Below are 27,670 nucleotides of genomic sequence, written 5' to 3' on the forward strand. Positions count from 1 at the left end.
CCTTCCCCTCATTACACTGGTTGAATTGGGAGCAGAGAAGGGGCTGGCCTAGTCTGGGGACTGGACAGGGAAGAGGGATGTCAAGGAGCCTTTCTCTGCCCATTCTTTTTTTTCCCAATAGTTCTTTTAATTTTTTAAAATTGAAGTATAGTTGATTTACAATATGTTCATTTTGGGTGTACGGCAAAGTGATTCAGTTATTTGTATATATGTATATTCTTTTTCAGAATCTTTTCCATTATGGTTTATCACAGGATATTGAATATAGTTCCCTGTACTATACAGTAGGACTTTCTTTATCCACTTTATTTATAGTAGTGTGTATCTGTCAATCCCAAACTCCTAATTTATTCCTCTTCCCCTACCCCCTTTCATAACTGTAAGTTTGCTATGTGGGAGTCTGTTTCTGTTTTGTAAATAGGTTCATTTGTATCGGTTTTTTTTTAGATTTCACATATAAGTGATATCATAGGATGTTTGACTTTCTCTGTCTGACTTACTTCACTTAGTATGATAATCTCTAGATCGATCCATGTTGCTGCAAATTCTCTGCCCATTCTGACCTGAATCTGTCCTTCTGAATTACGTAAGCAATACCCTTTATTGCTGCACACATGACTGGTGTTCCTTCTGTCTGACTCTGTCACACTTTTTCATTTCACACTGTGCTGTGAAAAAAAATCTAATTTTTTTAAGAGGTAAACAGAATAAAAAGTCCAGCACTTTTTCCTTAAGTGTGTATGACATATTTTCAAGATTTGTTTCATGCTCTGTACATAAGGTGTTTTATCCAAGTGTACGTCAGAATACCTGCTAGCTTTAACTCTTATTTGTAACGTTCCATTTCTTAGGCTCGATGGTAGGTCCACATGGGTCTCATCACATTCGCGAGAACATGATAGAATGATAGTCTTTTGTATGTTTGTCATTAATATCATGTGACATCCATCAATGTCATAATGATGGAATTTTGCCCATAGTTCATTCTGTTTTCTCACCAAACATCATATGGGTCCTTAACTTAGTGGATAATTTTACAAGCTTCTCCTCAATTGTGTAATATTTTTACTTTAGGATACGTTTACTCTAAGAAATGCCTCTTAACAATGATGGTCATCTCTCCTTGAGAGATGAAATTAATAATGTTTGCTCTGAACAACATTATTTTGTGGCATGTTCTGGGGAAAAAGAAGAAAAAAACCCACTAGAAACATCATTGTGCAAGATCTCCTGTTAAACATATCCTGTTCCTGGTAAAACAGATGTTCTGCATGGAAACAATAACTGGGTCCGTTATTTTAATGGGGTGAATTTTAATACATTGTATATCAAACTACACACCCAACCAATTTCCTAAGTAGCTACAGCACAGTCAAATGTCTATCATAAGTGACAAACTAACATGTGAAAATGAATTGTTTAGAATATTAGTTCCAGATCATCGAACATTTAATATGATTGGTAACAAGCATCAGTTTTGTATGCAGGAATGGGTACATTTTGCATAATATACCGTAAACATTGTGTTTATGGTGTGGAGTAACAAGTGATACACTCAATAAATAAAATTTATTAGAAAAGTGCAGATAAAAATGTACAATAAAGGCAGGTAATTTCCTATCATGGTCTACGTTACCGAGTAATGTAGAGACTCAGAGTATGAAGAAAGTTAAGAACAGAGGAGGGGAATAGAGTCGAATCAGTTACTTTGTGTTGATGGTTATGGCGTTGGGGGTTAGAGGGACCATTTCAGAGGAACTAATAGAGGTGCGCCAGAATGCCCAGGCTTCCATACCGACTCCTGAACAGGAAGACTTAAGATGAAAAAATTGCAAGCTGTACCTTTGCTTACCTCCTGCTGTTTAAGTTTTTAAATTTCTCTATGCCATAATGCTAAGAGGTTAGGTATCAGGGCATCGTGATTGGTTTCTAAGCACCAAGAACCTCTGAAATACACATCCCCTTTGTTGATTGCACTTGAGTCTGACATCATACCAATTGGACTTGGAATGTAACTCAAACATTTCCATACATTGTTTTGCGACAGAATATAAACTTGATCATTATAAACAAAGGTGGCAATAAAAACCAGGAGGATGTTAACCAAAGAGAAGTTCATTGGGGCTTCACACCCACTCTGATATTTTTTCATAACAAATAAGGTCCTGGGACTGGAGGTGAGTGGGTTGCCAGTCCATTAAACACTTTTTCAGTGTTTAAGAATCATCCTGTTCTCAGATTTAATCCCCCCAATGCATTCATTTTACCTTCTTTATTTGTACAGGATTCCTGTTACCTTGTTTACATTTATACTTTCACTCCGAGTTACACTTACGTTACTGTTTCATTGCTAAGTTTTAAAATATTGATCTAGATTTGCAGTTGTGCTGATGAATTAAGCAACCTGAAAAAAAATGAACAATTAGGTGCAAGTGAGAATTCGTAATTTGCATGATCTGCCCCCATTTCCTGACTGTTAGCTGAGACCAACAAAACAGTCTTCATATAGTGCACATACAGTCGTGGAGAAGATAGCAATCATTAAGAACTCAATAGGATTATTGAAAATCTCATAATTAATCTGATAGTTCAAACTTGTACAACATTAGTGATATTACTCCTTCCTCTAAAACTGCCCATCATCCTGCTTAGGACTTGCTGATCAGCCGGGGACCACCCTGGACTTGGATGACACTTTGATGCGAACCTCCGCTTTAGCACCTATTTAGATTTAAAATTTTTCTCTACTTATGAAAAATTATCAGTGCGGTGCTCTGTGCTCTATTTACTAGTATAACTCTCATTTTCTTATGGCATATTCTAACACTTCTAATAGTGTAATTATCCTGTTTTGTTGTCAAAGCTTATTTCAATATATTATTTTTTATCACAGGTAATGGGTTTATCTCTCTTTTTTTCTTTCTTTCTTTCTTTTTTCTCTTTTCTTTTTTTTTTAAACCGTAAAATGCGTGTTATACTCTATGACTTTATCTCTAAAATTGTTTGAGTCCTCTGCCTCTTCTTTATGACTGTATGGCACAAATGGATCATAGTAAATTCTGTGTCCTGATGACGGTCTAATCACATCCAGAGCATCATTTCACCATTAACTCTTAGTACCCTTCAGTTAGATTGTGCTTTTTTCTTCTGCAGTAAAATTATCAACAGTGTCAAGTGATGAAGTTTGGAAAACAGTTCAATTTTAAAAGGGTATGGCTCTCATTTTAAAAATAGTTTTTCCAGAAAATCTGTTTATCTCCTCCATCTATTCCCACTGTACCCTAGCATTTTCCAAATCCCCCCATCTCTTCTTACACAACTATTTGTCTTCTGGTGTGTGCCATGTTTGGAAGTCTCATTAAACCAGCATCTGTTCTGTTTTAGGAGAAACCCGAAGCCAGCCCAACGTCACTTCAGCTGCGGTCCCAGATCGAAGTAAGCACAGTGACTTTAATCATCTATTTTTGCTTCCGTCCTTTTTTTTTTTTTTTTTTTAAGTGGTATTATGTACAAATCAGATGAAGCCTGCTGTTCTGCCTGCACTGACACTGTGAATCTTCTCTCCTAGGAGTCACTGGGCTTCAGTAGCACCGTGTCAACACCAGAAGTGGAAAGAAAGTAAGTTTTCTTCCTTCTGTCCAGGAGGAGAATTTCTAAGGTGTCTTTTAGGTCCATCCTGAGGGACGTGAAATGGGTGATCATAATATTGTGTATGTACTACAGAGCTTGATGTCCTTTTCCTTACATGGTGTGTGTGTGTGTGTGTGTGTGTGTGTGTGTAGATGGATGAGTGTGTTTTATAATTCAACTGGTGATGCAGAGGGTTCTGCAAAGCGTTAATTGATTTCACACTCCTTATGGTAAGTGAGCTTAAATATCTGAAAGTGAGCATGGAGAAAAGGAAAGGACAGCTAAGTCAACCAGAATGGTTTTCTTCTTTTACACTGGTTTCTGATATAGGATGAAAGTCATAAAGAAGCAAGGTACAAAAATAGAATACATTCCAGAATAAAACAGTGATTACATAACCCTCTATGTACCTTGCTTTGGTGGGTGACCTTCAAACAGAGATAAATGCTTGTGACAGATTACAAAGGCTCACTACCCTTTCCTGTTAAAGGTAGTATGTTTGCCTCCTTGTCCTAACTTGGACCCTGTAATTTTTACTCTCATGGAAGATAATTCTATGTTACATCTTATATTTCCAGTATTTCTGTTTGGCCAGTTAAAAACAAAACAAAGCAATTTTTTTTTCCCTATAACCTTTCCCTCTTCTACTTTATTCTATCATAATTATGGTAGAATGTTCTCTTTATGGTTTTCTGAGGTAAAGAACTTTTGAGAAAGTCCACATCTTTAAACAGACACTTCCTCTGGCACAGAGCCACTCATACTGTTTCAGGCCAAGAGAGGCGTAGAAGTGGTTTAGGCATCAAGTATTTCTGGAATGAAAAGCACACGTTAGGCGAGCGTGTGTGTGCTTTACAGCACAGCTCTGCGTAATCCATCCACGTGTGTGTGCTGCTGGCACAGACACGGCTTCCAGGAGGGAAGGCTGCTGTGTGCCAAAGCTTCAGTTCTCACTAAGCAGCTTTGGATCAGGCCTGAGGAGTGTTAAGGGTGATGAGCAAAAGAAAACCAAGGCCATTGCTCACTCAAGGTTGGAAGGTAAATGTGCAGTAAATAGGAATTTCCTTTGTCTTAGTTGCATGTATTCTCCCAGGAACTTAGTAGCGTGGAGGCTGAAATAGCCAAGAGAGCTGAGTTGACATGGATTTTGAAATTGGAGGTACGATGGTGGTGTTGAACCGAGTGTGGGCAGAAACACTGAGTGAAGGGGCTGTGGGCTTTTCTGACCTGGTTTGCTACGTAAATGGCATGACTCAGGCTGAGAACTCAGGTGATCTCTCAGACTCTCTGAATATTTCAGTGGGCAAGAGATGTTTGCCTTTCCTCCTAAGAGGAAGTGACTCACCAGGTCACCAAATTTGTACTAATCTTATTTAGACTGGGTATTTCTCCTTCCCCTCAATTGTGGGTAGTCATTCTTTCTGTGTTTATAACCTCCACTTAGTAAAATGTGGCGTGACGCTTGTGGCCCAGAGAAAGACTGACAGCCTCCTGAGGTTAACAATTTTGAGACACACACACACACACACACACACACACACACACACACACACACACAAACACACACAGACACAGACACACAGAAACACACACACACAGCTGCTGACAAGCCCCAACCTCCCATCTGTAATACTACCGCTCTGCTTCTGTTAAATTAAATAGTTTATTTAAATTTAGTTGTTTCTAAAGAATTTGAAAATTTCAATCCATTTCATCCTCCACTTCCCTTTAAATGGTTTTCGAAAACAATGACACTTTTTTTTTTAATTAAAAAAAAAAAAAACTTTTGAAAAGTTTTTTAACTTACAGAAAGGTTACAAGAATTGTGTGATGAACTCCCATATAACTTTTACTTAGACTCACCAATCTGCATGCTTGGTCTCTCTCTTCTACACACATACACACACTTATGTAATATCATTAATTTTTACTGTTACTTCACTAAGTTGCACACCTCATGACCCTCACTCCTAAATACTTTACCATGTATCTCTTAAGACAAGGACAATCTTATAGAGAACCACAATATAATTACCAAATTAAAAAATTTAATAGTGATCTTCCTAATATACAGTTAATATTCAAGTTTCTCTAGTTGTCGCAATAATAATTCTTATAGCATTTGTTTTTCAATCCATCACTTTAAAAAAAATTACTCATGGCATTTACATGTCATGTCTCTTGCACATTTAATCTGAAAGGTTTTCTTGGCGATATTTTTTGAGAGTGTAGGCTAGGTGTCTTGTGAAATGTTTCTTGATCTGGGTTTTTTTTTTGTTTCTTGTTTTTTTTTAAGATTCAGGTAATGCATTTCTGGTGCTGTGGCCTCCACAGTGCATTACATCATGATGTCAGTTTGTCCCATCGTTGGTGATATTAATTCTGATCTTTTGGTTAGAGTGATGTCTGTCAGGTTTCTTCTAAGAAGTTACACTTTTCTCTTGTAATTAACAAATATTCTGTGGGGAGGTAATCTGAGACTATGTAAATGTCTTGTTCCTCATTAAATTTTTACCTAATGGTTTTAGATTCTTTTAGTGATTCTTGCCTGAATCAGTTTTTACTGTGATGGCTGCAAAATGGTGATACTTATTCTGAAATTGATGATTATTTTAGATTTAATTTAGATTTTTAATTTAGATTTTTTTTTTTTTTTGTCTTTTTAAACATGAGGTATCACCCTGGATGCTCAAGGTCAGATTATAATCTGAGTAGGTTTGATGTAGTGTTTATATTGAATTATTTGTATTTTTCTACTTGAAAATGCAAGTACTTTGAAATGCAAAATCCTGCTATTCTTCAAGTGAAAATCCTTGCTGGTAACTTTGCAAGCCCTGGTGGACGACCTGGCAAACCAGTTGGTTGTGTCTGGTGAGTGTCTGCAGAGTATCTGCCAACCAAAATATCCTTCTGAGTCAGCAGTGTTGTTTTATTGGCAGATGGTTTCTTCTACTTTTTATTCAAAAGGCAGGAGAACTCAGTAAACAAAAGTGGACAAATCCAAGAGCAGCACCACCTTAGAAGCAGAGGCATAGATGATGGCAGCAGGTAACAGGGGAGCTGAGAGGTTGATACGCCCTTCCGAATCCAGTCCCCCCTCTCCCCACAGTGGTCTCAGCACCCCTGCCCTCCCTTCTCCCCCAGTTAAACCTGTTGTAAGAAAAGTATTAGGCATTAATTATGATGCAAATGTCTGTTTTCTAAAAAATACATCACCTCTCCCAGTAGTACTTTGCATTTCACAAGGTTTAAAGTTTTAAGTTACAGGAATATAACTCTGGCAAGAAAACACCCAGGAGGTGGGTTTTGTTGGGGGAGACCAGCAGTGAGAATTCTAATACACCTGACCTGACAGCACCTGGGTAGCCTGACAAGTAGGGGGCTGCTTGGGCTCTATTTGGCTTGGCCCATCTGGCGTCTAGATGTGCAGAGCCTGCATGGTGAAAGCAGGGATGGACGGAGGGATGGATGGGGGGAGAGAGAGAGAGAGAGAGAGAGAGAGAGAGAGGGAGGGAGGGAGGGAATGGACCTGCCAGCCGCCCCCCTCCCAGCCCCCTTCCCAGTGTGACAGAGTCCCCATTCATCCTGATTTTCTTACAGTCCGTGGGCCCTCCATATGCTTTCACTGAAAATATAATAAAGGAGGCCAAAGGAGCTTTAATTTGAACCTCTTCTATTTATATCTATTTGCATTGCCTGTTGATGAGACTATCCACTTTATTACACCAATCTTGGATTTGTGTTGACTGGTTGAAAAGGTGAATGTTAGTTAAAATTTTTGTTACTCAAGAGTAACTGAGAGCAAGCCATTTTTGTTGGAAAACATCTTTGTAACTGTACCTATTCAGAGTGGGTGTGGGCAGGGAATGTGGTGCCTCCATCCCAGTTCTGTAAGGATGGAGCCGTCAGCCACGGCAGTGCCTCCCACCCCAGGGAATTCTGTATGGAGAAAAACCAGGAGACATTCTGTGCTTTGGATCCTGGCCCTATTAGTTAAGATGCATACCTAAGGAATAATCTCAGTGAGCCCAGATTCTTGCATCTTCTCATACATAGAAAGCCACTAAAATAATTAACTTGAAATGTGTGGGGTTTTTTTGGTGATTAGTAGTAATCTTTTGATGTTCAACTATGTGTTTTTTTCTCAGCCAAAAAAAATTTAAAAATCCTATATATCCTGGTTCCTCCCTTGTCTCTTAGCATCCGTTCCTCAGAGCTCTCTGAGAGGCTGTCCCCTGGCCTATAGTCTTCAGTAAGATCTCCAAATAAAACTTAACTTGCAACTTTTATGTTGTGTGTTTTTCTTCAGTCAACAAAGTTTAGTTACAGGTAACAGAAAACCTGACAGATAGTGGCATAAACTAATACAAGTTTCACTAGATACATTCTTGTTCATGGGTAGGTCCAGGGCTGGCACTGTGGCTCAAGCAAGCCTTCAGGAACTTAGACTGTCCTTTCCCTTTCCCTTTCCCTTTCCCTTTCCCTTTCCCTTTTCCCTTTCCCTTTCCCTTTCCCTTTCCCTTTCCCTTTCCCTTTCCCTTTCCCTCCCTCCCTCTGGTTTTAAAATGCTGCTGCATCTTCCAGCAGGGAAGGAGAAGCAGGGTAAAGGGAAGAAGGTAAAAGGGCAGAAAGCCAAAGGCACTTCCCATACAAAGCTTTCCTAGAAAACCCTGTACGACACACTCCACTTTACCCTACTCATTTCTTCATGCAGCATCTGTTCCCAGAGCACCAGCTATGAGCACAGGGCACTGTTCTGGGTGCTCTTATTCCCATTGACAAATGCAGAAACTGAGGCACAGAGAGGTTGATAAATTGCCCAAGGCGACACAGCTAATATGTGACAGATCCCAGATTGGCTCCCACTTAAGAATTCATGCTCCTAACCACTAAGGTCTAGTTCCAAAATACCTGTAGTTGTATTGCTTATGCAGATAGAGAGGTGAGAGGTGAATTGAGTTCATGAACACTATGTAAATAGCAGCCGTTAAAACCTCCACTTTGGTTTCCCTCGGAAGTAGGAACAAGTTTTATTCTTATATAAGTCGGGTCTCTCATTTATCTATAGAGGCAGGAAGGTCCAAAATAAATCTCAAAACTTCACCTTAGCCAATATTTATAAACTCTTTTCTACTAAGTCTTTCACTAGAGTTGAAAATTCTCTGATTTCGTTTCCCTTTCTTTCATTACCTGTGGTGAAAAAGCCCAAAAAATATAGTAGCATGATGGAAGAGGAAGATATAATAAAAGGGAGGGAGCTGTGTTCTGTGGTCGGATAAAATGGATAGAGTTTATAAATATTCTGTGCAAGCATTTATTCCATTTGGCTTTGCTTCACTCTCGGAACTGTTTCATCTGGCAAGCTGGTGACTCTTCCTTTGGCCGTGCCACATGGCATGTGGGATCTTAGTTCCCCGACCAGGGATCGAACTCGCGCTCCCTGCATTGGAAGTGTGGAGTCCCGACCATTGGACCACCAGGGAAGTCCTGGTGACTCTTTGGAAGGTGTCAGCTTTCCTTTTTTCCCCCTCAAAAATCTGTCTTCCCCTCCTCTTTCCTCTAGACTCCAGGGAAGAAGCCCCAGCAGGCATTCATGTGTCCCCTTTGGTCCATCCCCCCCGCACGCTGTGTCACCTGCTACCTACTCTCCGGATTGCTTGCGTCCCATCATCCACCCTCTGCCTGCCTGGATGCCTCCTCCCTCCATCTGCTCCAGGTGGGTGGAGCTCCTGCAATCTGTCAGATGGGCCATATTCTCCCGCGGACGCTGAGCCTCTTGATTGCAGCTCCTCTGGTGTGGTGCCCTGTCCCCTACTCTCACCGTCCTCCCCACCCCCCTTACCTGCGCAAGCTCTATTCAACCTTATTTTTATTATTTTTGGCCGTGTAGCATGTGGGACCCCTGCACTGGAAGCGCCGAGTCTTAATCACTGGACTGCCAGGGAAATTCTTCCATTCAACCTTAAAAGCTCAGCTCTGGTCTTGCCTCTCCCAGAAGTCTTCCCTGATTTGCAGATGGAGGTGAAGCGTCCCACTGCTGGACTCTGTAACCCCTGAGCTCTCCTGCTGCTGTTGCAGTGGACTGCACTTGTGGGTGCTCCTACGTGGTGACTGTGTGTGTGTGTGTGAGTGTGTCAACTCCCACGCTAAGGCCAGGATCTTTTACATAAAAGGCTTTCAGTAATGTTGGATACATGCGTGACTGGGTGGGTGAGTGCACACTGGTACGTGCCACTTCTTCTCCACCCCATGAGAATCTCTCCATCCTCCCAAACCACAATTGCATTTCTCTCCCCTCTTAGTTGCTAAACTTTTCCCCTAAAGCTGGACTCTTCTCTTCCTTCCCTGCTGAGATGCTCTTTCCAAGGTCCGAGGCCCCTCCCCCTCACAGATGCTTGTTGCATTTGGCACTGATTTTCCCTTTGGTCACGCTGCTCTCTCCGCCCTTAGTGTCCATGACTTTGTGGTTTCCAGTTTCTCCCCCCTCACTTTATGCCCACTCTTGGCAGCTCCCTTCTTCCCTGCCCACCCCTTACTCTGGTTGTTCCCCTGGAGCTTTCATCCAGCCTGCAAGTTCTCCCAAGATACCTACCCCACCCGTGGCTTTGAACTACTGTCTTGGGCATCCACGTCAAATCTACGCCTCTCCCTCTGCACCATCCCCCCATCTGGTGACCTGCCTGTTTGCAGTCTTTTTATTTTTATTTTTTTTGCGGTACGCGGGCCTCTCACTGTTGTGGCCTCTCCTATTGCAGAGCACAGGCTCCGGACGCGCAGGCTCAGCGGCCATGGCTCACGGGCCCAGCCGCTCCGCGGCATGTGGGATCTTCCCGGACCAGGGCACAAACCCGTGTCCCCTGCATCGGCAGGCGGACTCTGAACCACTGCGCCACCAGGGAAGCCCGAGCCTTTACATCTTATTCCCGCTCTTCTTCCACGATTCCAGAACCTAACTGCCAAACCTTGTTGCTCCCTCTACTTCTATAACTTTCCCTTGTTCCCCTCCTTTTCATCTTCACTGCTCCACGTGAGACCCTTAACACTCTTCTCATGAACTGGAAAAGAGCATCCAGGAAGGTACTCCCTAAAGTACAGTTAGGCAGTTAGGTTCCGTCACACTGAGGGAGGATGCTGAGATCCCCTCAGGGACACTTAGAATTTAGGATCTCTGCAGGTTTTCACCTTTGTGATCAAAACCCCCCCCCCCCCCCCGCCTCCTCCTCCCCCCTCCCCCCCATAGAGCACCAGCTCATCTTTACTGCTGCATTTCCCAGTTTCCCAGCCACATGACCCAGTTCCAGACCCAGGGGATGCTCTTGTTTCCAAATGCCTCCTGGGTTGTCTGGAGTTCCTGCCTTGAAAGCATTTCCTTCTTTTAAGTCCTGTTTTAAGGACTGCTTCTCCTTGAATGCTTTCTCAGTCCCTTCGCCGGCTGTATTCTTTCCACCTCTTGGAATCCAGTAGCAATTTTGTGTGGATTTGATGTCTCTTAATGTCCTGTCACAGGTATCATCATCATTGTTGTCGACATTATAGCACTGCTTCCTGGGTTATTTATGTGTATTGGGCACTGGTGCTAGTCACTTTTATTGTATGTTATCATTTAATTTTTCATGAACTCATTGAGATGCGTACTATTTTTGAGGATAAGTACCTTGCCTAAGGTCCCAGAGCAAGAGACAAAAATCCTAATCTGGTCGAAGTGCCGTTATAGCCTTGGGGTTAAGATGCCTGGCCTGAAAGCGGATTCTCTGGGTTCACAGCCAGGTGCTTTCTTCCAACTCTTCAGCTCTTGGCTAGTTACTTACCTTCATATCTACAGATTCCACAACTATAAAAAGGATAACCATTTACAGTATTGGCCTCAGTCAGCTATCAAGCATCTAATAGGCGCTCAACAATCTTGTCTGTTATCACTGTCTGTTCCGTCTGACCCAAGTTCATGCCCTTGCCCCTGGCTCTAGCCCCCTGTGCACTTTTCTAATCCCACCCAACCCAGCATGATCGTGGGCTCCTAGAGGCCATGAACTCATTCTCTTCCTCTCTTTGGATTTTCTTTAATATTCAGAACAGTGGTTTGCATAGAGCAAGTGCTCATTAAATACTTGCATCAAATTTATTAAATGCCCCCAGTACTTGGAAGTAAGATTAAAACTGGATTATCTCCAGGACCGGAATTACAGAAGACCTACTTTGGTCTCACCTGTTAGCTAGCATATGCCAGTGTCTCCCTAAAATGATAGCAGTGTCATATGAAGGCAGTGCTTTCTGCTCGTGAATATTAGGATTAAAAAGACACCTGTTAAAAGCATTTTAAAAAACATGTAGTGGAGAGAATGGTAGTTTCCACAGATCCCCAGATCTCTTTCTAAGAGCTGCCCCTCCCCTTCGCACCCGATTCCATTCTGCAGTCTTGTTCAAGTTGGGCTCCACATACCATCTCCAGATAAAGGTATGATATGGAGAAGCACACAAAATATTAATTTTAAAAATCCTGAAAATGTTTTAAACCTGCAATTTTGTTGGGAAAGTACACTTGTTTTATTTTATTCTTAGTAACAGATTTATTGAGATATAGTTCACATACTGTACAACTCACCTGTTAAAAAGTATACAAGTCAGTGGGTTTTAGAATGTATATTCGCAGGGTTTTTGCGACTGTCACCACAGTCAGTTTTGGAGTATTTTTGTCAATTCAAAAAGAAATCCTGAAATGTGTAAGAAATTTCAGAAGTTCTTTTTGAAGTGGGACCTCTTCCTCAGTCAGCTCGTCCCCAGCGCCTGGGCTTGAGGAGAGGGGCTCAGGCTTCATCCGTTTGTGGAAGCCCCCTGAGGGCAGGGGCTGAGGCCTGCAGTCACGTGGACTCCTGTGTGACGGGCCGGGGCTCTCTTTCTCATTGGTAAACGTGAGCTCTAGAAGCCCACAGGCACGGCGATTGGTTATCAGTCGTCCTTGGGAACAGACGAGAGTCAGCGAGAACTGCTGGTGAGGCCCGCGAGTTCGCTTGGAAACCCAGGTCAAGCCGTGTCCCCCGGAGCCGAGACTAATGCATCCCGTTTCCACATCCTGTTTGTGGCAGAGCTGTGGGGTGTGGAGGGGAGCATCACTACTTTCCCGTGGGGAAAGAGCACGTGTGGGGAGTGCAGCAGCCTTGTGGAGGCACGTTCTTGAATGGCTCACAAGTCGGTTCTGCCCGGTTCAGGTGGGTGTGTCCCCACTGTCCCCCCGCCCCCAGGAAAGGGAGGTGAGTGCTCGTGGCCCGTTAGAGCAGCACCAAAGGCGACTCGGGCCCCCAGTGTCTGGTCCTTGGAGCTCACAGGGAGGAGGGGGCGAGGTGAGACAGGCAGACAGCAAACTTAAGTTTCAGAAAATAAGTAGGCTGCGCGAAGAGCCAGGCGTCAGCGTATGTATTTTGTATTCCTTTGCTTTAATCAGTTGAGCGGTAGCCATCTGCCAAGGCTGTGGACATGAGGGCAAGGTCACTGTCCAGGGGCTGGGCTTCCAGTCTGTCTGTGATTGTCACCCCTCCAGGCTTCAGCTCCCAGTGACACGGCAGTGAGTCTGAGTCAGGGGGTCTCCGGGTTCCTTCTAGCCTGGGCCATCGCTCATTTTCTGACCCATTCCGAAGCATGCCGGGCACCGGCCAGCGTTGCACAGACTCTCCGCGTTCACTGTCGCTCATGTCAGCTTTGGTGTTGGACAGAACCTGAGCCTGAATTTAAGGTCTGCTAGTTGTGGGATTTAAATTCTCCAAGCCTCGGGTTCCTAATCGATAAAACGTGCAGGATACAAGCTCCTTCCGAGGGTGGTTGTGTGAAATACCCAGTGCTGTGCCTGTCTAGGTAGGTGCTGTTCTCTCCCCAGCCGCAGAAGGTAGGGTGCTGCCCTGCACGGCAGTGCACCTGTGGCTTCCATCCTGCGTCTCAGTAGACGGTGCCAGACACGCAGCTCGTAGTGGCCACGGTCACTTACAATGCACCTCTCCCCCATGAGCTTTCCTGTCCTTTCAACGCCCCGAAGATAGGAGGGTGGGGGAGGGCTGGGAGACAACCACCGCTTTCACAGAGCCCGTGCGGTCGCAACGTGCTGAAATATGTGTTTGTGTGGGCCGCACACGTGTGTGCTCCATCGCACAGCATATTTGAGGGGCTCAACATTCCAGGACGCAGGGGCTCCAAGTAAGAGCAGCTGTGCCAGAATCCTCCACCTCAGCTGTTTCCCTCTGAAAACTCTGTGGCCCCGAGCTCCGTCTGGTGAGGGAGCCTCCAGCTGACCCAGCCCAGCTTGAGTCCACGTGCCTGGGCTGCATCGAGTGACCGCAGGAGGTATTTAGCACGCAAAGGTGGCCACTGTTGATTGTCTGTCCTGCAGGAGAGGTGACCAGGACCCTGGGCCGGGGAGAAGGGGGGCTATCAGTAAATAAATAGCATTCCTTTCCTAGCAGGAATAAGGGAGGACCCATACCTACAACTTGTGTGTGTGAATCCTCCTAACAAAACTATAATGTAGATGGTAGTTGGCAGTTAAGGAAACCGAGGTTTAGAAAGACTAAATGACACACCAAGATCACGAGTCCAAACCTTGGTTGAGGCAGTGGTGGAATTCCAATCCAGATCTGTTTATCTGCCAGCGCCAGGCCTTTATCATGGACTCCACCACCAGGACCACACAAGGATGGATGCACTTAGGGAAGACAAGTGATGGGCTAGGCCTCTAGTGAAGTTTAATTGAATAAGCACTTTTCATGTTTCGGCTGTATGGACAAATATGCTAGGCCCTGGAACGATGGACAGGATAGGAAAGGTCGCCGTCCTCTGACACCCCGAAGAAAAGGCACAGTGATAGGTTACCCTGTGTGCACAGTGCCGAGGGACTGGAGGAGGAGGGACCGCCCACCCCTGCAGGGAGGGGCGGGGCCGAGAGCCACATAAATTCCCCATCAGTCAGGGTTCTGTTGGAGAAGCAGACGTTAGGATCACGTCATTATAGCATTTTGACCTCATGTGTCTGTGGAGGCTGCTCCCTCTTTGTCCGGTGATGTGGCCTGAAGTCCGCAGGACTGGCACTTGGGGCAGAAATGATGTGGGAAAGTGAGGAGAGAGGACAGATTGCCGCCTGCAAGGATGGGCTGAAACCCAGTCATCTTCACTACCGCCCAGCAAGCTCCAATGTCAGGAACCTGCAGGAGGGGCTGGCGTCCTTCCCCGGGAGGGAAACAAGCCACAGGCCCAGGATCGGAGACCCCGAGGAGGAGACTGGACAGGAATGCGAGCACTGCAGCCCAGCTGCTGCCCTGCCACTCGGTGACCCAGGGGACACGTGACGACATGTGTTGGCCTCAGCGGGGCCTCATGCCCTGCACTGACCCTGAAGCCCAGAAAGAAAACAGCTACCACACCGCTTCTGCTTTGCGCACCTCACGTGAAACATCTCACGTGGCCCACGCTGACCCAGTTGGGGGAGGGGATCTGGGAAACGTAGTCCAGCTGAGCTAAGGTGATGGACTGCAGACCCACCACAGCTCCCCAAGTCAAGGCTCAACCCCGCCCCGACCTTCTCTAAAAGCTTTGTCCAAATAAAACCTCACAGTCAGGATAACGCTTGAAGCGTATCAGCTGCTTGTTTTAGCTTAGTGTATTCTGTATTCTCTTCCGAAAACCTTGCTGGCAGTACTGCTTTCCATATTTTGGAGGTGGTGGAGTAGAAGGATACAAGGAGTGGGTGGAGAAGGAAGGATGGGGAACGTGTTTCCCATTTTCTACCGGGTTACAACAGTGGTTCCAAGCACATCCGCGAGACAGAGTCAGCTGGAGAGCTTGTTGAAGACAGACCCTCGGGCCCCGCCCAGCCCCAATGAATTGGATTCTCCAAATGTGGAACTCTGGAGCCTGTAACAAGTTTCCCAGGAGGTTCTCAAGCAGCAGCTTGGCTTTATGAACTCTGCCAAAACCTGTTTCTCGTCAGTCAGATTGAAGCTCTGTGCTTCTTCTCCACACCTCAGTCACCAGTGGGTTCCGGGGCCGCTCAGATGACGCTGGTGGACGTCAGTTATCGTCATGGTGTCCCTGGCAGTGCTGCCTGGTGTCCGAATCATCTCTAGCAGGTGCTCGTGCGTCACTTCAGATAAAGCCACAGAATCAGAAGGAGGAAGGATGTGAAGCAATCCGAGAGCAAAGTGAGACCAGCCAGCAGAACTACAAAGTTCAGGGAGGAGTCGGCAGCCCCTTAATGGCTTTGAATGTGGAGGGCGCGAGGATGTGACAGAGGAGATGTGTGGGGATCTAAAAATGAGATCTGAATGGTGGCGGATGTTAACTAGACTTACTGTGGTGATGATTGCACAATATGTATAAATATCATATCACTGTGTCGTACCCCTGAAACTAATATAAGGTTATACGCCAATTGTACCTCAACAGAAAAAATGAGATCTGACGAGATAGGAAAGCTTGAGTTCCCATTTTCATAGTATTTATAACATCCACAAGTTTTTCATCAGCTGTGTCTTGAAGGAATTAAAAGTGAAAAAAAAAAACAAAAGAGGGCTTCCCTGGTGGTGCAGTGGTTGAGAGTCCGCCTGCCGATGCAGGGGACACGGGTTCGTGCCGCGGAGCGGCTGGGCCCGTGAGCCATGGCCGCGGAGCCTGCGTGTCCGGAGCCTGTGCTCTGCAACGGGAGAGGCCACAACAGTGAGAGGCCCGCGTACTGCCAAAAAAAAAAAAAAAGAAAGATTGTGTCAGTGGTTACTGTGGAAAGGACCCGATCCTTTGTGCTGCCAGCCAGGAGACATAGGGCTGGCAGGTGGCTCCCACGCCCCTGTCCTAGAAGGTGGTTGGTCCCTGTGCCTCCAGCACGTGATCAGGCGGCCAGGAAGGGCCCGGCATGCCCGCGGCTCTTCCAGCTTTGGCCTTCAGAGGCGGCTTCACTGACTCCCCTGCTCCCTTCCCAACAGCTGACAGAAGAAAGGCTGGCAGCAGCCCTGGACCCCGCATCCCTCCCCAGGTTCCTCTGTGTCCAGATGGCACAGCGGCCAGTGTGGCCGGCGTGGCTTGGGTGATGGTGAATGGGAGCCACTGTTTGTTTCCACTGAGAAAGTTCTGACCTGCTTCCGGAGCCATCTCCATGGAAACAGACTGAAGAGGTCATTGAAAGGAGCCTCTTTTCCTCCTGTCTCCCCATCCTGAGGCTCTGGCGCGTAGGGGCCAGCCCTTTGCAGCCTGGCTTTCCCTGCTGGTCCATGCAAATTTGATAAGAATACCAAAGGGTGGTTTTCCTTACTGTGCCAGCGTCTGCTGGGATAAATTACCCCATATGCACCCTGTACCAGGCAGAGTGGTACAGGGGCCATTGCCACACCCGTTCCTGAGCTGGGGCCTGCGTCACACATACTGATAATCAAACGGCCTTCCAGAGGAGCAGGCAGGTGCTTCCCTGTTGATCCAGCCAGCCTCAAATCTCAGCCACGTTTCCTTGCAGAAAAGCCTTTCTTGGACCACATATTTATTACACATATGCAGTAAATTTTAAAGGGGAAATAACTAGAAGGAAGGAATAATTGTGCTCTATTTACGGAATAAACAGCAGCCATTAAAAATGTAAACAAAGCTACTTACAGGTTTTTTTGTTCTCATTTTATAAAAACTAGCTTTTTTGGTGAAAATAATGTGATAAAATCCTGTTTTGTTTTATTTTGGTTTTGACAGTAATTTAGTAATTCTGAAGATAATAAAAACCTAAATAAAATATAAAATTTGGGACTTCCCTGGTGGCACAGTGGTTAAGAATCCGCCTGCCAATGCAGGGGACACGGGTTTGAGCCCTGGTCCGGGAAGATCCCACATGCCACGGAGCAACTAAGCCCGTGCGCCACAACTACTGAGCCTGTGCTCTAGAGCCTGTGAGCCACAACTACGGAAGCCCGTGTGCCACAACTGCTGAAGCCTGCTAGAGCCCGTGCTCCGCAGCAAGAGAAGCCACTGCAATGAGAAGCCCGCTCACCTCAATGAAGAGTGGCCCCTGCCCACCACAATTAGAGAAAAGCCTGCACGCAGCAATGAAGACCCAACGCAACCAAAAAAAAAAAAAAAAATTAAAGTTCGCATCGAGGTCGTTAAAGGAAGGCATTGGTTTTTACTGTTTACACCAAAACGAGAATGAACAGAAGTTCAAGACCTCTTTTTTTTTTTTTTAATGCTTTAATTTGTATGCCTGTTGAGGAAACATCGAAAGTCAGAGCTTGACCTGGGGCTACAGCCTCCTGCGGCCAAGTCACAAACTTAAATTGCACTGTCAGTGCCAGTAAATGCACATCGTTTTGGCTTCGGGCTCACAGTATCGTGAATCTGGTTTTTAGTGGGAAGGACATTGGATTGGATGTCAGAAGAGCTGAGTTTAAGCCCCAGCTCCGTGACTTAGGGACAAGTCACTTCCATGAGTACTCTAGGCCTCAGTCTCTCCATCTATGTAATGGGGCTAGTTCTTTTCAGGGTCTCTGTGAGCCTGAAATCTGATGCGATATATATGAATGTGCTTGATAAACCCAGAACAATGCTTTATAGAAGTTTGTCATTTTTACTTCTTAACAACCAAATCTGCAGTGTTGAGGCACAGGGGGGCATATTTTTTCATATAGCAAGGAGTCTGGAGGTAGGTATTCCAAGGAATTTTTTCCTCTACTCCCGTATCCTTAGTATGTAACTTTCTTCCTTATAATAAAATGACAACTGCTGGGGCATTCTGCCCATGTTTCAGGCAGGACCAAGGGAGAGGGCAAAGGGCAAAAGATGTGTGAAGACTGAGTCGTTTCTTCTCACTGTGAAAACACTAGCTTTCCCAGAAACACCCTGCTGTAAAGTTCCAGTTATGTCTTCTCGGGCAACCCAGACACCTGGCCTCCACGTGCTGCAAGGGAGTGTGGGTGGGTGAGTAATTTAACAGGGCACACTGCCACCCAAGCAAAATCAACGTTCTCCCAGTAAGAATGAAGACAAGAATGGATATTGAAATGGAAGTCAGCTGGCCTTGCCAGTGATGAGCACTCACTCAACCGTTCGTATCTCGCAGTGTGTCAGTATAATCTACCGAATTATCTTGTATGCTCCTGAAGGTATGGACCGTGCTGTGTGCATCTCCTTCATCCAGCTGTGCAGGGCTTTATTATCTGTACCAAACATGAAACACTGAGCAAGAAATCATCCTTGGTTGTTTTTCTAAGAGACTGATTAGTTATTGATGCCTTTTTATATGAACTTTCATAAAAAGATAATATTACATACCCTCCACTGTGCCACGTGGATATTCTGAAGATAAGTTACTAAATCTGAGGGACTTGGGAAGGCATTTATAACTTCTTGGAGCTGAGATAGATGCCGGTACTTTCCACAGTGCCGTGAGCATCACAGCTGGCATCCACAGCCAGGTTTTAGACAGGTTAGACCCAGCAGGCCACAGATGAAGAATATGGCCCAGATGGAAAAGAGAAGACGCGCTGAGAGGCTTTGGAAACCTTGGAGGATGACCATCTGGGATCCCAGGTTGGTCTTTCCCTGCCCCCAGCACCCATCTGTGGGCATGTTGAGCTCTGCACTTCTGCACTTTGTATAGTCTTAGCGGGAGTGAAGTTGTGGCAGTGACACAACTAGGCCATGGGCCTCCATTGTGGAGAGATGGCTTTTGGCTGCTTTTAAGACAAGAAACTCAAACTTCTGACAGTGTCCTGCATCATTAACTTTCGGCACAAATAACCAATTGGTGAATGAATGGACACACATCTCTTTCAATGCACCTTTGTGAAGGATTTGCAGACTCAACAGGGGTGGAGCCCTGCTCTTGGCCTGGAGAGCTTGTTGTCACCTCCGAGGTGCCAGAGAGCCAACCCCTTCCATGTTGAGAAACTCAGTGCGTTCTAGAGAAGGACTATGAGAGACTTGACCCCATAAGGAGAGCTGGGTGAGAGCAGAGGCTGGCAGTCGTGATCGCTGGCTTCTTGGTGGTGGTGCTTATCACATGCAGGCATGTTCTAAACACCATGCAAGTCACAGTTCACTGAAACCTCTAGAAAACCCATATGATCAGTAATAATATTGTCCCCATCTTGCATAGGCTGAAACTGGGATTCAGTGGGACCAAGTGGCTGGTCCGGAGTTGCTAGTTAGTAAATGGTAGAGCTGTCTTTGAACACTGGCAACTGGACTCCAGAACCCACCTTGTGAGCCGTTGTGCTGGGCTGCTTCCTGGGTCGTGGCCTCAGAGAAACATTAGAGATAATGTCATTCATGTCTAGATACCAGTGAGCTGCCCATGCATCTCCATGTTGACATCATGTCCAATCATTCGTGTATTTTTTTTCATTTTAAGAAAAACATGGACTGCTTTCGTAAAGGGCAGTTGAGAAGTGGAAGAGGAATCACTATGTCCATTCTAACTATATGAGGACAGTTAGTGTTAAAAAAAAAAAAAAGGCATGCTTTGCAGCAGAAGAGATCTTGTTTAAATACCTAGAACTTCCACATCCCTAATGTAATTAGCAGAGGACTGAGGGATAACAAAAATGATTGTTGTTAGAAGGCAAGCTGCACGCCCAGGTTGGCCGTGTCTTTCTATTTTTCTGGATAAGATGCTCCTCTTGAGACATCTTGTATGGAAGGAATAGGCTCACCTAAACTGATTCTGATGGCAGGTTTTTTTTGTTTTGTTTCTTTTGCGGTACGCAGGCCTCTCACTGTTGTGGCCTCTCCCGTTGCGGAGCACAGGCTCAACGGCCATGGCTCATGGGCCCAGCCGCTCCGCGGCATGTGGGATCTTCCCGGACCGGGGCACGAACCCGTGTCCCCTGCATCGGCAGGCGGACTCTCAACCACTGCGCCACCAGGGAAGCCCCTGATGGCAGTTTTAAAACCAAAGATATTATAAAGCAGAGGGTAGAATAAGAAAAATTTGAAGAGGCCAAAACTCATGGCGAGAAATTTCAAACTTTTCAAATGTTCTTTTAGCACTTTCCAAGTGTGAGAATTTGATTTGTGTGATAAGAGACCCTCATGAAATTGGAATTAAAGATTAGGTGGTATTCTCTTTTGGGGTGGGCGGGGCCTGTACTGTGCAGCTTGTGGGATCTTGGTTCCCCAACCAGGGATCGAACCTGCATCCCCTGCAGTGGAAGCGAGGCGCCCTAACCGCTGGATTGCCAGGGAATTCCCTGGTATTCTTGCTTTGGGACAATATCCACTCTTAAACCTGGAAACCCTGCCATTTCTTTTGGAGAGTTAATATTACATGATTGATGGGCTCCGATTATTTCCCATGATATGTATCCATATGGAAATCTACTCAACATAAATGAAGGATTATTTAGTATACACTGTGTTGAACACAGTCATCTAAATTGGTACAGTTCTTACTGCTTAAGGAAGACAGTAGGATTTAAGCAAATATTAATTATACTATGCTGAAAAAATGGATAAAGTGTGTTGGAATCTTGTTCAATTGTTGCTGTGATTTCTTTTTATTTTTTGGAAAATATGAAATTAAGAAAAAATTTTATTGGAGTATAGTTGACTTACAATGCTGTGTTAGATGGTTTTTGTTTCTGTCTTTTTTTTTTTAATTCTGAGAAAAACATGAATTGCTTGTATGAAGTGAGATTGAGAAGAGGAAGAGAAATCACGACATCCGTCCAAATTTTTTGAGGCAAGTTAATGTAAGAAAAATAAGAAAGAGGAACCTTGGGGATTCAGAAACTGCTGGAGTCTAGAATAGGGGCTGAGTAGCGGCAGCGCTCAGTGGGATGAGGGTGGTGTAACCCTGCCCAAAGACCAAGCATATTCGTGTGTTTGAGGCGGCTCTGGGGAGTAGTTACAAGAGGTCACATTTACTGGGACCTCACCAAGTGCCAGGCACTGCCCTAAGCCCTTTATATTCACTGTCTCCTGTAATTCTCCTAACAGCCCACCAAGGGAGGTACAGTTTTTACACCACAGTTTTACTGCACATAAAAAGGGAAAATATGGCTTAGGTTTGCGGCAGCGCTGTCACGGGTGGGCCTGACTCCTGAGCGTGTGAGCACTGAGCCTGTGCAGTGTCGGCCATGGCCTTGGATTTGGTTTCTGCCTTGATCACTTAGGAAGGTGACCTTGCAACAAAAAGCCAGAAAGTACAGGCCAGGAATAGACTGTGAAATGAAAGAAAAAGCCCGTATGGAGAGTGTGTTCACCAGGGTGACAACATGTCACCAGCGTTGTCATCGGTACTGAATATTCAGGGAGTTCGAACAATAAGCCAGCCGCTTGGCAAGAGAGTTACCTTCCATCCCAGCCAGTAAATGGGCAAGCTAATTTCCATTGTGTGTATGGAATATAATGGTTATTGGCTGGGAAGGGCCCCATCAAGGGTAAAGCAAGAGATAACGGAGGGCACGGAATTTAAGGAGGCACTCGCTCCCTGCAACCCCCCAACCCCACGAGTGAGCGCCCAGCACTGGGGACCCTCCACGTCGGATGCCTTATCCCAGCCCTTACCCCATGGCTGGGGGAAGGGTGACCCTTAAATTTTCATGGCAGACAGTGGATAGTGTGAGCTGAATTTTGTTTCATGTTTATTCCTATTAAATAGAGAAGAAATGCTCCTATATGAAAAATATCTTTGCTACCCAAAGGATAATAAGAAATGTCAAATTAAGGAATTACCTATTTTACACAAAATGATTTGTCACTAAATATGAAAAATACAAGTGTGAGTAGTTTGTTATATTTAGGTAAAGGTATAAAGCAAGAGAAGGGAATTCCCTGGCAGTCCAGTGGTCAGGACTTGGTGCTTTCACTGCTGGGGACCAGGTTCGATTCCCTGGTCAGGGAAGTAAGATCTCACAAACCACGTGGTACGGCCAAAACGAGAAAAAAAAAGAATAAAGCAAAAGAGAATACTAACTACTAAAAAGGCCCTCAACCCATTTACCTTCTTCTCCCTCCCCCGTGCACGTATAATTCAATAACACAGATGCCTCAGTCCTTTTTCTGCATCTTGAGGAAAATTGCTGCTGGCTTTGGGGACTGCCTTGGCAGGCCAGGGGATGATGCAGTCAAAGACCCAGACACAGCAAAAGCTCTGATTCAAAATCCAGCAGGAAATAAACTAATAATGTATGTTAGTGTATTTCCGGAGACTCAAGATAAAGGAACCTTTAAAACCTCTTAAGTATACATTTTCCAGTAACATGTAACACATGGTCCTTTCTTAGAAATGAGGTTAGAACAGTTTTTCTTTTGTTTTTTGTTTGGTTATAATGAAGTTTCTGGACAGTCCATCAGAACAAAAACACAAAGTCTATTTTAGGAATTCCTTTATGCGTGGGCATTTGTTATACCTTTCTGGTGTGCCAGCCTAAGTATGTAACAGCGAGATAGAGCTGTCTCTGCCTGGAGGTACCTTAGGCTATTTATCTGTAAATAGAAGAAGAAAAATGGGTTTGAGCCAAATGATGTGGCTTCCTTTCCTTCGACAAGCAGACAAGAGGACCATGCAGTAGTAACACAACCGAATCCTGAAAAGTGTTTTTGAAATACTGAGTTCTTATAAACCCATAGGCCATGTTCACATTTGGGGTTGAAAACGTGCTCTCTCCTCACAAATCCTTCTGAGTGTTATTCCAGGAACTTACCCAAGAACCAGGGTAGTGTATCATGTGATGTGATTTTCTTTCATGTAAATGAGAAGCAGTATGTTCAGTGAAGTGGGTGAAGCTTTGGACTCAGACACACAGTTAAGTCTCTGACCACTTCTGTGTCCTTAGGCAAGATGGACTCCTATATACAAACGTGAAGAATTTCGTTTTGACCTTTGTTAGTTTCCTCTTTCATTCTGGTCTTATGTGGATCTCTGCTGTGAAGCAATAGATTCAATGGAAAAATAGAGCAACCTAGAATTTACCCTGCATGGCGCCTGAGGCAGCAGTATCATCTGTGTTAAATTGATTTTAGTATTATTCTAGCCAGAAAGGTAAAAGTGTACTTCCCTGGTTTTCCTTCTCTCCACTGGCCCCTCCCCAGAAGTCCCATTGCCTGCTTCCGCTTCTTTTCCTGACCCATAAAAATTGGATTGCCCTTGAGCTCAGTCTCAGCTTCTGTTCGGTTTCAGTTGGTCTCCTGGCTTTAAATATCCAAGTGACTTCCAAATTCTTAACTCCAGTCCTCGATGAGTCCCCTGAACTTAGACTCACATATCCAACTATCTCACTAATATCTCTGCAGGGATGTTCAACAAACACCTCAAACTGAACGTGGCCAAAGTAGACCTCTTACTTCCTCCTTTCTTTCCCTACCAGTCTTCCCCAGTGGAGGGAGTGGATGTCATGCCAGCTTATCATTGAGGTATCTGCTCACCTGTCACCTCTTCAGAGAGGCCTTCTCTGTCCATCCTTTCTAGAATTCTCCCTACTTCTTGATCTGCACCCCCATCCTAGCTGCAAGGGAACAGGGCTCTTACCCATCTTTTATTTACTGCTATGATCTCAGTGCCGCGGGGATGCCAGACTCAGAATGAGAGCTTGATAAATATTTATTGAATGAAAGAAGCAATGAATAAATGAATGAGTGAAAATGAAGGAAGGAAGCAATTTAACAAAGAATTTGCTAAAGACTGGAGTGTGGGATGAAAAGAATTGGTTCAGTTCTGGGGATGCTGTCCCTTAAATTGATTTTTTGATCTAATTCATGTATTCCTTATAATTTTCTGAAATTAATTTGACCTTCAGGGAGAACTAGAGTAGTTTTAGGGGTCTTGAGGAAAGTTTACACTTATGCAGTTTTGGGGTCTAATAGTAGTAGTTATTGATGAAAAGGTACTAAGATTGAGTTCAGAGACTTTAAATGCAAAACTATTAAATGCTTTAATAGATTCTCAAAGTGCAACCGAATATTAATTATTGCTTCCCAGTCGTTGAAATCTGCATGGAAATCCCCATCCTTTTTACGCTGTTAACAGTGAAAGTGATGGCTAGAAATAGGCTGCCATTTTCGTCTGCAGTATCTGGCTGGAAGGATGTATTACGAGGAGGCCTCTTTGTTTTGTTTTTATAAACTTATTTATTTTACATATTTATTTTTGGCTGCATTGGGTCTTCAGTGCTGCGTGCGGGCTTTCTCTAGTTGCGGCGAACGGGGCTACTCTTCGCTATGGTGCGTGGCCTCTAGACGTGCAGGCTTCAGTAGTTGTGGCTCGCGGGCTCTAGAGCACAGGCTCAGTAGTTGTGGCACACGGGCTTAGTGGCTCTGCGGCATGTGGGATCTTCCCGGACCAGGGCTTGAACCCAAGTCCCATGCATTGGCAGGCGGATTCTCAACCACTGCGCCACGAGGGAAGTCTGAGGAGGCCTCTTTAGAACTGACTTCTGAGCATTAATTTCTTCCACCAGGGGATCAGTAAATGACCCCTTCCACCTGCTGCCATCCGAATTTGGAATTTGGTGACATCATTGATTTTTGTTCCTGCTGGATGAATTTTATAATCAGTCTGAAGGAGAAAGGAGATGGCATTTTGCATTGTTGCTCTGCCATCTTCTGTTGGCAGGGAAAATTCACTGCATCCAAATTAAACTTGATATGGCATCATTTTACCCCCTTTGTAAATTGATGAGTTGGGCCTCGTGCTTATGAAACATTGGCTTGCTATCTTTGACCAGTATCTAGATTGTGAACTGGTGAAATTTTAAATACAAAATCCCCACTGGCTACCATAAGCAAGTTGAATAAAGAAGCTACAGTGCCATCTGCTGGCATTCTGGGGGAAATGCAAATGATGACTAGGAGAAGCACCTCTTATGTAACAAATAGATTAAAAAACTGCAAACCCAAGGGTAAATATTCAAAACACATGATAATTTGAAGAAGGTAGATAAAAATAATGAAAAAGTTGTAAGCCAGCTTTTTATAGAGGAAAATACAATTATATTTTGTGATAACTATGTAATAGTGAGAACATAACTTTTCTGTAGTATGAATTTTGGAGTGTTTTTACAGTATTAGATATTCCCATTGGGCGGAACAAGTGAAAAATGGGTTGAAAACTTAGAAATGAGCCTTTGGATTTTTGAAGAGTCGTACTGAGACAGGCAATTTTATATATACTTCATGCAGATAGGGAGAGTCAGGTGTATTTTGGAAAGACAACCGGTCTAGCGATCCCTCAGTACAGCTCCTTGCTGGTCTGTAACCAGTCAGGGAAACGAGCACCACTTCTGTAATTTCTGGAGACCATGGTTTTCTGTAAAATTGGGATTGGATTAAACGATGGGCAGAATTCCTTACAACTCGATGAAGTGTATTATTCTAAATCAACAAAGGACTGAATAAAAGTACTATTTCTTTAGACCATTTTCCCTTGAAAATATTTCTTTTAGAAAAGGTGAAAGACATACATATTTTTAGTTTATTACACGGGTAAGTAGTTTATCAAGAGCTAGGGATAGTTGATATAGTTGGTTGTAAGCGGTTAGGTCCTTAGCGTGAGTATAAAAATAAATGTGCCACTTCCTTTGCCATCAGAGGGCATCTACAGAAAGCTTGATGATGGTGCTGGTAGATCATGGCCAGTTGAAGTAGGGTGGGCTGAGGCGTATTACCATGACTTTGAGCTACAAATGCAACAGAGTAAAATTTAAAAAACAAAATTTAAGTATTCAAACCTTAGCGTAAATATTATTTTCGAAGGATTTCCTGCCTTAATCCCCAGTCAGCTAGCCAACTCTACTCAGCTGTCTGCTGGTATTTGCCTTGCTCCTACTTCTGTGGCCTTGAGCACCTTCCTGGCTTGTGTTTTTGTTCCTTTTTTTTTTTTTTTTTTTTTTGCGGTACGCGGGCCTCTCACTTTTGTGGCCTCTCCCGCTGCGGAGCGTAGGCTCCGGACGCGCAGGCTCAGCGGCCATGGCTCACGGGCCCAGCCGCGCCGCGGCATGTGGGATCTTCCTGGACCGGGGCGCGAACCCGTGTCCCCTGAATCAGCAGGCAGACTCTCAACCACTGTGCCACCAGGGAAGCCCTTTGTTCCTTCTCTTCATCCTCCTCCTCCTTCCTGGCCCTCTCCCCTCCCCCACCTCATGTCCCCTCCCCCCTCCCTCCCCCCTCCTCCCTCCCCCCTCCTCCTTCTGCTGTTGCTTCTCCTTCTTTGCTGGTACTTTGTTCATGTTTTGTCACCCTCCCTCCATTGTACATCCCACTTCTTCATGATTGTCCATGTACCTTACAATAGCATCAACACGTTTTTTCCGAAGGAAGGAAACTGAAATAACTATTTCATAGAAGCCTTTCAAGTAAGTATATGTTTAGGGATTTTCTTTTTTTGTGTGTGGATTGGAGGGAGGAGAGTAAGTATATCCTAGAAGCTAAATGTGGCAAAATGTGCCGATGAGGTAGACTTTCCGTACGTTTTCTGCGCGGGCAGTGTGGTAGAAAGGGCAAGAAACTAGGCCTCAAGTCTAGCTCTTCAGCACCCGAGTCCTTTCCCCTGTTTTCTGTTCTTTGCTCTTACTCTGTCCCCTCATGGACAGTAGAGGTCTGCCAGGCTTTGGTGCTAGTCAGAAACAATTCACTTCTCGCAGACGTGGGGTCTGAAGGTGCTTACAGGGCTCAAGTCTTCAGACGGCAGCTGGCAGTCAGCCAGCGTCGATGCAGCTGTTCCAAAGAGAGATGGCTTATCATAGGCGACTCTGCATGAGAGGAAGCCCCCTGCCCCTCTCCTGTCACCTTAAGTTCTAGAGGTCCTTTTTACCCGCCAGGTAGGCAGAAAATCACTGCTAAGTGATTGGACGTTCTGCTTCTCTTCCTGATTGTTTCAGTGGAACTCTGGCCTCCCATGCTTTCTCACATGAGTGTTTCGCCAGATGCCACCTCCACCCTCCATCCGGGTGGATGTACGAGCAGTGAAGGTTCAGGTGTAAACCCCCTGAGCGTCCCTGCTTCTGTTCCGATGCAGGTTCCTTCTTCCTGGTTTTCCTGGTCAGCAAGCTCAGGGACGCTGAAGTTGCTCTCTCGGCTCTGGACCCACCTAACGGAA

The 27,670-nt window shown here is 44.9% G+C and overlaps 1 protein-coding gene across 3 annotated transcripts in view; it reads left to right on the forward strand.

The window, feature by feature from the left end:
- SASH1 (SAM and SH3 domain containing 1) overlaps positions 1-27,670 on the forward strand; it is a 187,448-nt gene that overhangs the window by 85,467 nt on the left and 74,311 nt on the right. For 2 of the 3 annotated variants that reach the window (XM_029224143.1, XM_029224141.1), the window contains exons 3-4: positions 3,385-3,435; positions 3,569-3,618. In XM_029224143.1, the coding sequence (XP_029079976.1) occupies positions 3,385-3,435; positions 3,569-3,618 (101 nt within the window). Of the gene's footprint in view, positions 1-3,017; positions 3,211-3,384; positions 3,436-3,568; positions 3,619-27,670 lie in introns of those variants that run through there. The other variant, XM_029224142.1, reaches the window with a different exon arrangement.

This window comes from Monodon monoceros, unplaced genomic scaffold (genome assembly GCF_005190385.1).
Source record: "Monodon monoceros isolate NGI ecotype Baffin Bay Population unplaced genomic scaffold, NGI_Narwhal_1 Super_Scaffold_15, whole genome shotgun sequence".
NCBI lineage: Eukaryota > Metazoa > Chordata > Mammalia > Artiodactyla > Monodontidae > Monodon > Monodon monoceros.